Genomic DNA, 14,563 nt, shown 5'->3' with positions numbered 1-14,563 from the left:
TATCCGTTTTATTTTTAGTTCATCCAGCGTCTAAGTGCAACTGCCGTCTGTATACACACCTGTCTGGAGCGTGCGTTGACATCTCCCACTTTCAACAGTTGCTGTGCCACTTCAAGATCATCGGGGCTCTCAGCAGCCGTCAGAGCAGCCAGCATCACTGGAGTATAGCCTGCCTTATTGAGATTGTCTGTTTCGCACAGGCCTGAATGTACACAGAAAGTGATGGAGTGAGTAAAAGAGATGAGAAACAAAACGTTTCCACAGTTATAATCTTTTAGTTTTTTAGTTGGATTTGTCGTTCTGTGTGCCTTTCCGTCTCACCGGTATCCAGCAGCAGTTTGACCACAGGGAAGTTGGAGTGTGACACGCTGTAGTGAAGAGCCATATTCCCATTGCCGTCTGTCAAGTTAACAACATATGGCAGGAGAGTGGGTGTGGTCATCCCCACTTGTCGCAGGTATAATCTGACAGTATCTGCCTGCGAGTCCTTTTGACTGGAGACTCTGAACCACTCCTGGTAGAGCACCACTAAAACCTGGCGCTGAGGAGAGAGACAGAAAACAATGGAAAAACAAAAACTTACCATAGTGAAGCGGGGTTCGATTTTATTAAGTCCAATCAAAGAAATCCTTACCATTTCTTTATCTGGGGATGAAACCTCCTCCATGCGGTCCTTTACATAAAGGCATGCATCTATAAACCCCTTGTCGACTTTTCCCCTGAAAACCAAAACCATACAACACAGCAGGGATTAAGTATGGCCAAGCCAGCTTCTGTGGTTCATGTCTAAATTCTGTCAGAAATGATAAGAAGAAAATACAAGAAAAAATGGCTTGCACGCCTCCATGGCTTACTCACATCACTCAACAGTCTGACACATTGATAGCACACGCAAACCTCAACAGTTACAGTTTGCTCTGATTCACTACCCATTAATATCCAGAGAGCGCTCAAACCATCACGCAAACTGAGCATCAAGCCTGAGTGGGTCACAATGTGACCTGTACTAGCTTTCCAGCTATAACACCTATACACATATAGAAGCACATCCTGCACGTACCCACAGGAATGATCAGACAGGTGCTGAATGATGAGTTAATATAAGTCCTGCTTTCTCCTCACTGCCTGGGCCCATGGCCATCAGCCCTGTCTGCATACCTGAGACTGATAAGTGATCAGTCAATGACAGGGAAGACAACACTGCTAGTTATTTGCTTTGTCCTAGAACAAAGTACGTCTGTGTGACTATTGAGCACCCTTAATCAAGGAGTTTAGTTGCAAGTTGGAATATGTGTGTGCTTGTGTGAAGCTTACAGTGTACTTGTGGCGACAAATGTTGCCATTTTATTATTGTACGATCTACTGTGCAATATAAAGCGCCTTGATGTGACTGTTGTTGTGATTTGGCGCTATATAAATAAAACTGAATTGAATTGAAATGTCAGTTTAGTGTGTATATATATTACAGACACATTTATGGCGATGAATGTGCACAAGATTTAAAAAAGCATGAGTGTGTATTAACTGAATTCCCATGCATGTAAGTCAAAGTCCCAATGTAATGCCTCCAGTGCATGCATGAAGCATTATTCAGCGCCTGTCCTATACCAACTATATCAAATAAGGCTGCATACGAATGACTGTTCCAATATTTGTACCTGTGAGCAGAGAATGCAGTCTCTATTTAGAGAATTTACACACATAAATATTTAGTAACATTTAACACTAAAAACCATCTTGTGTTTAAAATTAAGTATTTACCAGCGATATAAATTCAGAAGTTTAACAGTTTGAATCTGAGCCTTCAGTAGTTTGATCAAGGTGTTGATAGCTTTTTTAAAAGGTTACGTATTGCTGTCGGTGTCGAAATAAATGTTTAATACAGCGTTGTCAATTTAAAGATTAATCATTTAAAGATAAAGATACCATTTAATATAGCACGGCTCTTTTTATAATGGCCAACAAACCTCTATATAGCTTGATTTACTGGCAACTGCTTTGTTAATTGATAAGTTGTGAATTTGTTTTTTCTTTCAGGGTGTAAAGGTAATATTGTACCGTTCACAGTGCCTGTGATAACTAAGTAGCATAAACCAGAAAAAATCTAAGCTTGATCCATCAATATATTTATGCTGGCTGTAGTCATAAAATGAGGGAAATAAAGTGAAAAACTTGCACTAAAATCAGCTAATTTAAGTTTGCGTGCAGGGGGAGAAAACTTGTGGAGCAGTCTAGAGCTCTTCAGGAGTGGAGATATGGGCATTTAAGTGTACAATGGTGAAGTGCAAACTGCCTCCAGGGCAAAAACAGGAGCATAACAAGGATAACAAAAGCTTGGCTCTGCACAGATATGTCAGCAAAGGTAATGAAAAACCCAAAGTGATATTTATATGATATAAGCTAAATGCATGCTGACCCCAGTCCTGCAGCCAGAGCCTGAACTTCAACAAGTAACAAAAGCAGCTTTAAGCCTCAGTTTTTCGCTGTATGTGTTTGTACAGTAGAATTACTCTGTTGATTGCTTTAAAGCCTTTTTGGCTGGTTTTCATTTTTGCTTTGTGTTGATGGTTTTGTGCTCATAAATAGTAAAAGAATGATCCTATGTATTGTGTCCTTAACATAAGTATATTTGCTGGTTTGTGGAACTGTAGACTGCGGTTTCTATAACTGGTAATTAAGTGCCAATTTGTTTCTGGTCATTGCAAAAAAGTAATGAGTAGTGTAACAAGTAACAAGTGCAACAACTTTTTTGAGTAACAACCCAACACTGCTTCTAGCAAATTCTGCAAATGTGGTTATTTTTGTTCTATATTTGTAAAATAATACCAAAAAGCAGTTCATGGAGAAACCATTTGGTATCATAGCAGACCCAATCCTCAGTTACATTTATGAGAAACACATAAAGTGCAACACGGTAACCGAAGATTATAATTTAAGCTCTGCTGTCGGTCTCACCCTCCAGCCTGCTCTTCCAGGAGCTCCTGGCTACTTTCTGGATCCAGCAGACCTCTTTCAGTCTCCTTCTCTTTAGCCACAGCACCTCCTCCCTCAGTTGGGACCTCTGCATCTTTTCTCTGGGCTTCTGCTCCCTCCTCTGGCTGCTTCTCAGGCTCCTTCTCAGGCTCCTTCTCAGGCTCCTTCTCCACTTCTGGTTCTGAGCTATCTTCCTCTTCTACCTCCACCTTTGACTTCTCATCTCCACTGGACTCTTCACTGGATGTCGTCTCATATCTTAAAGAGAACATAATAAAGATGACGGCAGATTCTATAACAGCTCCACAGAAATCATTCAAATCATTCCACAAGCTAAAGCTAAGTTTGTACAGCACTAGCAGCATCACTAAGGAAATGTCTAAGCAGGTAAAACTAATATTAAGTCAATGTTAAGTCAGCACCAGGCAAGACAGGATAAATACTAACAGGTTATTCCCCTCTAGACTTCACAAGTGAGATGAAAAAGATGTTTGCCTTGTGCAGCCTTGCCCTCATATCCTAACATAAACATAATTTAAACATACATAAAAAGCCACAGACATGTTTGAGCACAAACATAAGCAGCCTTGAACAACATACAACCTTGTTCGTTGAGAAAAGGCTAACGATATGCTGCGGAGGCTGCTGGAGTAGCATGTATATAAGTGTGATTACTGGGGCGCATCATCAAGTCACCTCTGTAAGGCCAGTGATCAGATAAGGTTATACTGAATACCACTGATTCAGACTTCTTGTAGACACACAGAGACAAACTGAGACACCACAAGAGACGTTCAGGGGCCACAGCATTCTCGAGATTCCAGAGGAGCTCAAGGGAGAGCAGAGATAGGTTAGACTATACAAAGAGAAGAAGTATGAACAGCAGACCACTTCCTGCTGTGGGCAGAAGCCTAAAGATAGTCAGAGAAAATATTGTTGCCTGACATGTTTGCCTCATTATAAATAACATCTGCATATTTCAGGATTGGGTGGGCGGAAGATGGAAATGGTCAAATATTTATAGAGGTTGAAACGAAACCAAAAGAGATGTACACTAGATGTCAAAAAGTTTTATATAATCTAATTTATTAAACATATTAGTCCAAGTTTATAAGGAATAGATTCTTGCAATACCATAAAAAATCTGTTACGTGTTCTTCTGAATGTGGGTATGTTTACAGATCATTGTGTTGAAGGGAGGAAGGAATGGACTACACCACAACAGTCTGCAAAAACACTGCAAAGGTGAGCAGGTCATAAAACAGTGAAGCCCAGGAATGTAAGAGCAGGAACACGGGAATAAAACAAATGTTATGCATGGCAGCCATTTCCGTCATATGCAGGAGATTAAAATAGCCAGGAATTTAAAACAGAAACTTTTTACGTAAGTGATGAGAAATACTGTAAACGACCACAACAGGATATGAAATCATGCTGTAAGCATGACCTAAGAACAAATGCAACTTTATAGCAAGTCTTTGTGCCCAAATTTTACTTTGAAGCTTAGTTTTCTCATATCTTGTAGTTTTCCTGCTTTTCCTGCTTTGTGATTGTCTACCTCATTAGTAGGTAAATCACCAGAACCAATACTTATCTTCTCAATAACAAAACTTTGAAAACACAGTGGTACTTTTTTCCCTTTTCCAGTAGTTTAGATAAAGTTAGTTTAGTTGTTTAAAGAACAGGATACGCGGATGCTAATCGATGCTAAAAATTGCTAACACATTAAATACCCCTTTGCAATATTACTGATACCAGCACAGCAGCTTAGACAAGAAGCCTCTCACTCCACTAGCAGCTAACCACTTGAGCAGCAGCACAACAAAGTCTGCAAAGCATCTTAAAGATGACACCGTAAAGATATTCTTTATGAAGAATTTTTCAGGTCAATAAAGCCTGAAAAACATTTAAGTATAGTGAAGTTATATAATTGAGACAGAAAAACCACTTAACTGAATTACTGAACTGCTCTTGAGTTTTATTTCACTAAAATACAATTCCTTCCTTAGATTTAATAACAGAAAATTGCACTGTGTGAGCAATGCCAGAAAAAAATTGAGAACCACTGCCATCCCCATACTTTAAATTCATAAACACACACACACACACTTCAACCAGCATCAGCAAATGCTGACATAAGCACGCTAGCACAATCACCTAGGTGCCATCAACAGAAACTATGCATGCATATCACATAATCTAAACACACATTAATGCAGGCATATTAGCACACCAGCAGAAGCAGCAGCAAGGTCAGATTCAGGACAACGTGTCTTTAGTGAGCCTGACAAACAGCAAGAAGCAGATGTCTGAAGTACAGCTTAATATCCAAGTTTAAAACAGTGACAAAGCTGACGCATACATGGCTAAATGACAAAAGATTAACACTGCTGCACAGACAGTTTTTTTTCTTGAATGAAAAGAGTGTTTGTTACGAATGGACCTCATGTAGCCTGAAATACAGGTGCATGAAAATCCAAACTGTCGCCTGTGGATTTCTACACACAAAGAAGAAGAAATCAAATAACATCAAATCAAATTTCTCAGACAATCCTGTATCTTTTGCTCTTTCTGAATTTTTTCACATAATGTGTGGTTATGTGGATTAACCACAACATTGAAAAATACATTTGTGGGTAATCCATCAAACTTGAAGCCCCTTTGCATACAGTAACACATCAAACCTAATAACAAATACTTTTAATGAACTAAATCAAGATAAAAGGGGATTTTTTACATTAATCAGAAGTGGCAACACATTATTTTTCCTATAAGGATGAAGACTGACAAAAGCATGAAAATATAAGTGCACAAAACACATTTCAGCCCACACAAAGATATAAATCACAAAGAGATTGGACGATGACTAAAAAGAAGATTTTACCCTCCATTCACCCCCACAAACTTCAGGTTTTTCTTGGCTCCCTTGTTCCCCTGCTTGCCTGCTCCACCATTTTTCTTCATGATGGATTTGAGACCTAGTGAAGAGGATAGAGCGAGAGGCAGAGGAGAAGATGAAAAATAAAAATGAGGAAAGTAAAAATTAATAGGGTTTCTGTGGAATTTGGGTGTGTGCATGTATATTTTGTGTGTGTGTTCAAGTTCAAGTTATTTGAAACATCCTCACAACTAAACAGTGTGATATGAGTCAGAGGACATCACAGTGTCTCAGTGTTTTAAGATCTGTCACCTTTACAGGCTTATGGTTAGAATAAATACAGCCCCATAACATCAGTGATGCAGGTTTTTGAGCTAAGTACTGATAATGAGCCCAAAGGTCCATTTCTTCTTTAGTACGGAGGAGGCGGTATCCTTTATTTCACATTTTAAATCATCTGACTACAGAACAGTTTTCCACTTTTCCTCATTACATTTTAAATGACCTTTGGCCCAGAGAAGATGGTGACGTTTCTGATTCATGTTCACAGCTTTCTTAAGTTTTAACCTACATTTGCGTATGGCTTCATGAACTGTGTTCACAAAGATTTCTAGAAGTGTCCCTGAGCCCATGCACTGATTTCCATGACAGAATCATGCCTGTTTTTAAAGGTCTGCCACCTCAATCACAAGCATCAAGCAACCAATATTTTGAGCCTTGTCCCGTGCGCACAGAGATTTCTCCAAATTTGCAGAATCTTTTGATAATATTATGCACTGTAGATGATGTATTTGCAATATAGCATTGAGGAACATTATTCTGAAATCATTCTCCAATTTATAGATGCAATTTTTTTGCAAACTGGTTAAATGTTGCCTCTCTGCGATGTTCTTTTTTTATACCCAATCATGTTACACACAAGTTTATTATAAACTTTAGTCCCAAAATGCTCCTCTAGCTCTTTTTTTTAGTACCACTTACTTTTCCAGCCATTTGTTGCACCTACCTGAACTTTTTTGACACGTTACTGCTATCAAATTCAAAATGAGCTAATAATGTTTCATTTGATATGGTTTCTACATCCCATTATGAATAAAATATGGGTTGGTGAGATTTGTAAATCATTGTATTTTGTTTATATTTACATTTGCACATAGTACACTTACATTTACATTGTTATTGACTTTTATCTCATTAGGTAACAGACAACAACAATTTGCAAACGGCGACTGTATTTCTTTGGGCTAGTGTTATAAGTACAGTGGGGCAAAAAAGTATTTAGTCAGCCACCGATTGTGCAAGTTCCCCCACTTAAAATGATGACAGAGGTCAGTAATTTGCACCAGAGGTACACTTCAACTGTGAGAGACAGAATGTGAAAAAAAAATCCATGAATTCACATGGTAGGATTTGTAAAGAATTTATTCGTAAATTAGGGTGGAAAATAAGTATTTGGTCACCTCAAACAAGGAAAATCTCTGGCTCTCACAGACCTGTAACGTCTTCTGTAAGAAGCTTTTCTGTCCCCCACTCGTTACCTGTATGAATGGCACCTGTTTGAACTCATCATCTGTATAAAAGACACCTGTCCACAGCCGCAAACAGTCAGACTCCAAACTCCGCCATGGCCAAGACCAAAGAGCTTTCGAAGGACACCAGGAAAAGTATTGTAGACCTGCACCAGACTGGGAAGAGTGAATCTACAATAGGCAAGCAGCTTGGTGTGAAAAAATCAACTGTGGGAGCAATCATCAGAAAATGGAAGACATACAAGACCACTGATAATCTCCCTCGATCTGGGGCTCCACGCAAGATCTCATCCCGTGGGGTCAAAATGATCATGAGAACGGTGAGCAAAGATCCCAGAACCACACGGGGGGACCTGGTGAATGACCTGCAGAGAGCTGGGGCCAAAGTAACAAAGGTCACCATCAGTAACACACTACAACGGCAGGGAATCAAATCCCGCAGTGCCAGACGTGTTCCGCTGCTGAAGCCAGTGCATGTCCAGGCCCGTCTGAAGTTTGCCAGAGAGCACATGGATGATACAGCAGAGGATTGGGAGAATGTCATGTGGTCAGATGAAACCAAAGTAGAACTTTTTGGTATAAACTCAACTCGTCGTGTTTGGAAGAAGAAGAATACTGAGTTGCATCCCAAGAACACCATACCTACTGTGAAGCATGGGGGTGGAAACATCATGCTATGGGGCTGTTTTTCTGCCAAGGGGACAGGACGACTGATCCGTGTTAAGGACAGAATGAATGGGGCCATGTATCGTGAGATTTTGAGCCAAAACCTCCTTCCATCAGTGAGAACTTTGAAGATGAAACGAGGCTGGGTCTTCCAACATGACAATGATCCAAAACACACTGCCCGGGCAACAAAGGAGTGGCTCCGTAAGAAGCATTTGAAAGTCCTGGAGTGGCCTAGCCAGTCTCCAGACCTCAACCCCATAGAAAATCTGTGGCGGGAGTTGAAAGTCCGTGTTGCTCGGCGACAGCCCCAAAACATCACTGCTCTCGAGAAGATCTGCATGGAGGAATGGGCCAAAATACCAGCTACTGTGTGTGCAAACCTGGTAAAGACCTATAGTAAACGTTTGACCTCTGTTATTGCCAACAAAGGTTATGTTACAAAGTATTGAGTTGTATTTTTGTTATTGACCAAATACTTATTTTCCACCCTGATTCACGAATAAATTCTTTACAAATCCTACCATGTGGATTCATGGATTTTTTTTTCACATTCTGTCTCTCACAGTTGAAGTGTACCTCTGGTGCAAATTACTGACCTCTGTCATCATTTTAAGTGTGGGAACTTGCACAATCGGTGGCTGACTAAATACTTTTTTGCCCCACTGTATGTCTGTCTGCTTGTTTCTGTGTGCTCTTGTGTCTGTATGTGAATGTCAGTGATTTTGAGCCTGGAAGATATTGGGAAAAAAACAACGAGTAAGTACAGCCAATCAAATGATGTGGAAAGCTTGTGTTAACACAGAACAGAAAAGCTAGAGTCCCATTTGCTATACTCTATACAAAGACAACAATTAAGACTGCTGAACTGAAATCTAAAGCACATACTTCAGTTTTTAATTAGATTTAACTTTCCAAGTACACACTAAGGCCTCGAAGTATTCTCCATGGAAATATATACAGGTCAAGACTATACACCTTATTGACAACATCCAACCTTGACTCTGCCAGGCCCATTTATGTATGTAACTGCCCAGGAATTGATTCTGTGTGGGCTCTTATGCTGACTCCCTTTGGCTGTGAGCCCAGTATAGCTGTCTCAGTTGTGCGTGACAGCAGACATGGTGCAGAGTATCTGTAATGTTTTATGTAAGGACACAAGACCGTAGCTTTGAGCCAAAAAATACCAGTTTAAAAAAAATTCCCAGGGACCACCATCTAAGAAGAATGATGCTTTTAGATCTAGTACCTCCCAGGAGAGCAACATGGAGAGGAGGGTTAGAAACATACTTGAAATATAAAAATATCCTTTTCCTAATTCCTAATAAATAAATTAGTTGTGTGATTTAACCCTCCTTCGCTTTGTCAGAGATATTTCACTCAAGGCACAGATTGACTAGAATGAGTGAATTCCTCAATGCAGCAGTAGGCGTTTCTTTTTAACACACACAGAAGATGATAAGACGTTTAAAAGGCCACACTGGGAAACTTCACATCAGCCATAGGCACCTCAGAAATGGGTCTGAAATACGCACATCTCAAACCTGACTTAAAAACACTCCTGTACCACACTGTGCTCCCGGCACTGAACTGTAGATGAACTTTGAAAATAAAATATGTGTGTGATAGTTGAGCGAGTGAGTACCATGACCAGAAACAGGAGAGACATATCAGGGGAGGGAAGAGAGAGGCGTCATCTGTTTGATATATGTGTGAGGACCGGTGCTTAAGGATCCATTCGACTGTGTACTGTAAACAGATGCTTAACCACACGTGTGAACTTTGCCGTGTGATTCTGTCTTTGCATATATTGTGGGGAACAAGAAATGTGTACGTGAGCTCTTGAAGGTCACTGAACCATGTCATTTTGACAGTTTTTAGTAATGTGTGTTTTTTTCCACTCTTGTATATTACAGAAAAAAATGCCTATTCCCAGCTCCCCATCCCTCATCCCTCCTCCACTCTGCATTTCAGAGTAAAACTGACATTTACTGTAGCAACAGTGCTCAGTGTATTTTGTGCTCTGCGTAATATGTCTTATATTAACAATGCCTGCGCTCTCCAGAAAGAAAAGGCACATCAATTTCAAGATATTAACCTTAAAATAAGTTAAGCAATGTCATTTATTTCTATCGCGATCCTATTACAGCATCTAATTTCATGACTAAGGCACACTAAAACTTTTGTAGTACTTTTGTAGTACAGTACTATTCATAGAAGCAGGAGAAGTGATAATTTGACAGCATATCAACTTGAGTATAATGTTCCCAGTAATTGAATGGGAGCAGTGTGGTTTCAAGTTGCAATGAAAAAAATCTGTGCTGTGAACGCACCATTTGTAAGAGTTTGCAGGGCTAAGCTGCGCCTATACAAGTGAAACCATGGATATTTGTCTAACCACACTGAAAATGTTTGGCTGTTTCTGCAGGAGTTCTTTTTAGGGAGAGAAGTCAATGTTTCAGGCTAATGAGCTGTACACATTTATAATACTTCATGACAATTATAGATCATAAGGGACATGTTGTAATGAAGCGGCATGGATAATGCATCATTATGCTCCTTGAAAGGATTTATTCAGTGACTATAAGAGAGAAATGGCTTTAGCTAATACAAATAGGTGAGCAGCTATCAAACAGATGAACCACGGGCCTACCTTGTTCTTGCTGTTTGCTGGCAGCAGCCGCTTTCTGGCTTGGGGAGTAGAAGGCAGAGAGGACACTGAGGGAGCTGACCAGTTGGCTCTGAATGGAGCTCATTTTGGAAGTACCAGGTTTCCCCGCTGGTTTCCCTGTCGCTGCTGCTGATGGGGCTGCTTTCCCCGCTGGCTTGGCTGACGTTGCCTTTCCAGCCTCTGCTCTTTTCCCTGTCGTCTTTTTCTGTGTGCTCGCGCTCTCCTGCTGGCTGGCTGTTTGCTGAGTGCCAGAGCTGCTTCCGAGATGTGCCCACTGCTCTCCTAGCAGCCCCGTTATCCGAGTTACAACTTGACCCAAAGCTGCAGGCGATGTTGGTGATTCGCTGGAGCCTCTTCGAGGAGGCTGGGCCTCCCCGGTGTCGCGACGTGAACCCTGGGCTTCGCTTGAGCCACGGCGCTGAGCTGCTTCACTGGAGCCACGGCGCTGAGCTGCTTCACTGGAGCCTCTGCGCAGTGACTGTGTCTCACTGGCATCTTTCGGAGAGGCCTGAGCCTCACTGGAGCTTCTACGTGAACCCTGAGGTTGAGTTTGAGCATCGCTTGACGCTTGGCGAGGTGGTTGGGTCTGGGCTTCTCCCGATCCCCGTCTAGGAGTGTGTGATGCACCAGACACCCTCTGCGGTGCTTTCAGCTCTTTTGAGTCCCGCCGAGGTACAGAAGTTTGAGATTGCGCTTGTATTGATTTAGGCCTGACTTGGACTTCACTAGAGCCCGGAGACAAGGCCTGAGTCTCAGACTGAAGTCGAGATTCAGACTGCTTCTCTCCAGACCCTCCAGGAGGTTTCTTTGCTATAGTGTGGTCCTCAACCTGAGGCACAGACGGTGTTTGATGTTTTACCTGTGTTTCAGAGAGCTGTTCTGGGGACCGAGCTTCAAGCTGAGCTGCACTCTGTTCCTGCACCTGGGGCTGGGTTTTCGTCTGCGGCTGGGTCTGAGTTTCACTGGATCCCCTACGAGGACGCACAGGCACCACCTGAAGTTGAGGAGGTGACGGCTGAGTTTGCTCCACTGAGGGTTTCCTGCCTCTTTGTGGTCTTACAGGAGCTGCTGTCTTCACAGCTGAATTCCCCTCAGTTACTGCAACAGTGTCAGCGGCTACAGTTTCTTTGACTGCTGCAGACATAACCTCCCCGGCTCCTGTTTCTTTCTTCTCTGTAGTCTCTTCTCTGTAGGGCAGCTGGTCTCTTCTCTGTAGGGCAGCTGGTCTTGTTTCAACCACTTCTGTAATTTCTTTTGTTTCTGAGTCATCTTGTTCGGAACTCATTTTAATCTTATTTTCTTCTGCTTTAGCAGCCGAACTGGCGCACTCTTCATTCTTCCTAACAACATCTAAAGTTTTTATGCTTTCTACAGCTGCCGCTGAGCTTTCTGATAAAACCTCAGCAACTAAACGTTCACTCTCTCTTTGAATTCTTTCGTATGTTTCCCTGTCTTCTGTTCTTTCGCTCACCACGACTTCGTTTCTTTGGCTGCCTGTGTTCTCACTCACTTGACTCTCTGCTTCTACACCTCTGGCTGGGTTGTTGTCATGACGTCTCTCCATCTCTGTCTCAGTCTGCTGGTCTGCTCTCTGGGCTACCTCTGTCTCTGTCACTCTGTCCACAGTGCCCACCCTTTCTGTCTCTGTCCCTCTGTCAACACTGCTGGCCCTCGGTCTGTGAGGATGGTCCATCACCATCTCGCCTTCTGTTTCTGTGACTTGGTTTACCCTTTCGGCCACGGGGGTCTCGGTCATCTGATCCAGGGTGATGATGCTCTCGGTTAGTGTGCCTCGTTCCATGCTGTTGGCTCTGGGCCTCGGTGGACTTGTCGCTGTTATCGCCGCCTCCATCTCTGTCTCCTGGTCATGCGTGTCAGCTTTTCCCGTCACTGGTCCTTGATCTGTACTTTTAGTCTCTTGTTTTGGTATGCACACTTCAATGCAGATTTTTTCAGTGTCTGTCCCCTGATCTACAGTACCAGGCGATTCTGTCTCTGTTTCTTGGTGGGTAAAATCTATCCTTTCTGTCACTGTCCCTGTGTCAATGCTCTCTCTTCTTGGACGTTCATGTGCGGTGCAAACCTCCACTCTCGTTCCCTCACTCAGTTGTAGTATTCTCTCCTCTTTTAGCTTGTTCTCCTCTATTTGCTGTTTCAAAAGAGCATTAGTGCTCTCTAGCTCCTGGCTAGCCTGAATAAGTTTAGCCTCTAGTACTGTTAGCTTCTCCTGCAACTTCTGCATATCATCTGGATCCTTTGGTTTTCCTTCTTTTGCTGCAGTCTCTGTTTCTTTTAAAGCCACTGTGATAGATAGTAATTCCTCCCCTGAAATGTCTCGTGGCAGTTTTTGCACTGTCTGTCCCAGTGGACTCTCTGTTTCTTTTTGTTTTTCAAGTATGTCCAGCTGCAGTGATTGTCTCTCCACTTCTTGTGCTGAGGACATGCTACTTTTTCCTTGTGCCAAGCTCTCCACTTCAGATAGTAACACGTTAGTTTTCTCTGTCTCACCTTGTTTCTCCTTCCCTGCAGCTTGGTTTGATGGCCCAAGACTTGTGTCTTCTAAACGTCCAGTGGGTTGAGTCTTTAGGACTAACTTCATCTCCTGTGAAGGTCTCTGTCCTTGCGATTGATTATTTGTCCTAGAATCGTAACCTGTTGGTACTGTAGCAGATAATTTGGAAGCCTGGGCCTTGGCTTGTGCTTGTAGCTGAAGAAGCAGCTGCTCCCGCTCCTCCCTCAAAGAGCAGATCTGAGCTTTCAGTTCTGGGATGGTTTTGACCTGTTCCTCGAGTTCTCTGACCCGCTTCAGTGCAACAGTAATCTGCTGGTGAAGACCTGCTCGATCTTGGGGAACACAGCGTCTTTCTGTTACGTCTGGTGAAGCCCGGAACATGTTCTCTGTTGAGCCGTTTTCTGGTGTTCCCACGGTACGGTCAGGACTGCTTGAATCTGAACTCTTACGCTGCTGTAGCGTGATGGGCATGCTCGATGCTCTGAGCAGATTTGGACGACTCTGAATCTGAATCCCCCCAGTTTTGTCTTCAGCACCGCGAGCCCCCGCGCCTACTTCATCTTTGGGTTTAGTTGAAACATAGCCAGTTCCTTGACTTGTGGTCCCCCTGCAGCTCTGGCTGGAAATCACGCCTTCATTTGCTCGAAAGTCAAAGATCTGTTGAACCTCTGTCACTCGTGATTTAGGCTTGGGACCCAGGGTAGACGTCCCAGACCAAGTACTGTCCTTTTCCTTTGGGGGAGGCCTTACTCCATGCCCAGGAAGACTAAAATTTCTGGGCAGAGTGCTGAATTTAGGTGGGCCCTTTACCCTGCGCTGAATGTGGACCCTTTTGATTGTGTTGCCTTTTTCAATATCATCAACATACTTGAGGAAATCAAGATCCAGGTGGAAGCCATAGGGAGTCTCCACTGAGTAGGGCAGCTGCTTCCTTTGAACACCACCCTCACTGGCCTTGGACTGAAAGCCATTGGCTGTAAGAATTAACATCAAATGATTCATTAATGAAATAAGTCATTAGTTGGTGCTTATTTTCATACTTCAGTGACTAGTCATAGTAATACTGTAGTATCCGATATGAAAGAACTAAACATGTGCAATTAGTTTACAATAAGAACATGAACCAAATCACACATCATCAGCATTATTAATTCTTTTCACCCCCTCGTGCAAGCAGGCTGTACTGTGCCGAACACACAGTGCTTCATTATGTAAAACCCGATCACTTACTGGGAAGTAATTATCATGCAGTGATTGCGCCAAAACAAACTAATCAGCATGTAAAATGCTGCTCATGCTGTGTCAACTTATGAATGCAGTATGAGACGGGGTGG

The 14,563-nt window shown here is 42.4% G+C and overlaps 1 protein-coding gene across 2 annotated transcripts in view; it reads right to left on the bottom strand.

Moving 5' to 3' along the window:
- The window catches only part of kank4 (KN motif and ankyrin repeat domains 4), a 38,399-nt gene that overhangs the window by 10,452 nt on the left and 13,384 nt on the right, over positions 1 to 14,563 (bottom strand). For both annotated transcript variants that reach the window (XM_080886524.1, XM_080886525.1), the window contains exons 3-8: positions 10,700 to 14,203; positions 5,858 to 5,951; positions 2,956 to 3,231; positions 635 to 719; positions 322 to 541; positions 60 to 202 (exon numbers count right to left, since the gene is read on the bottom strand). In XM_080886524.1, the coding sequence (XP_080742650.1) occupies positions 60 to 202; positions 322 to 541; positions 635 to 719; positions 2,956 to 3,231; positions 5,858 to 5,951; positions 10,700 to 14,203 (4,322 nt within the window). The remainder of the gene's footprint in view (positions 1 to 59; positions 203 to 321; positions 542 to 634; positions 720 to 2,955; positions 3,232 to 5,857; positions 5,952 to 10,699; positions 14,204 to 14,563) is intronic.

The sequence above is a fragment of the Rhamphochromis sp. 'chilingali' genome, assembly GCF_963969265.1.
Source record: "Rhamphochromis sp. 'chilingali' genome assembly, chromosome: 7".
NCBI classification, from domain to species: Eukaryota; Metazoa; Chordata; class Actinopteri; order Cichliformes; family Cichlidae; genus Rhamphochromis; species Rhamphochromis sp. 'chilingali'.
The sequence above is the reverse complement of the archived record's forward strand: the minus strand, read 5'-3'. Positions and strand labels throughout refer to the sequence as shown.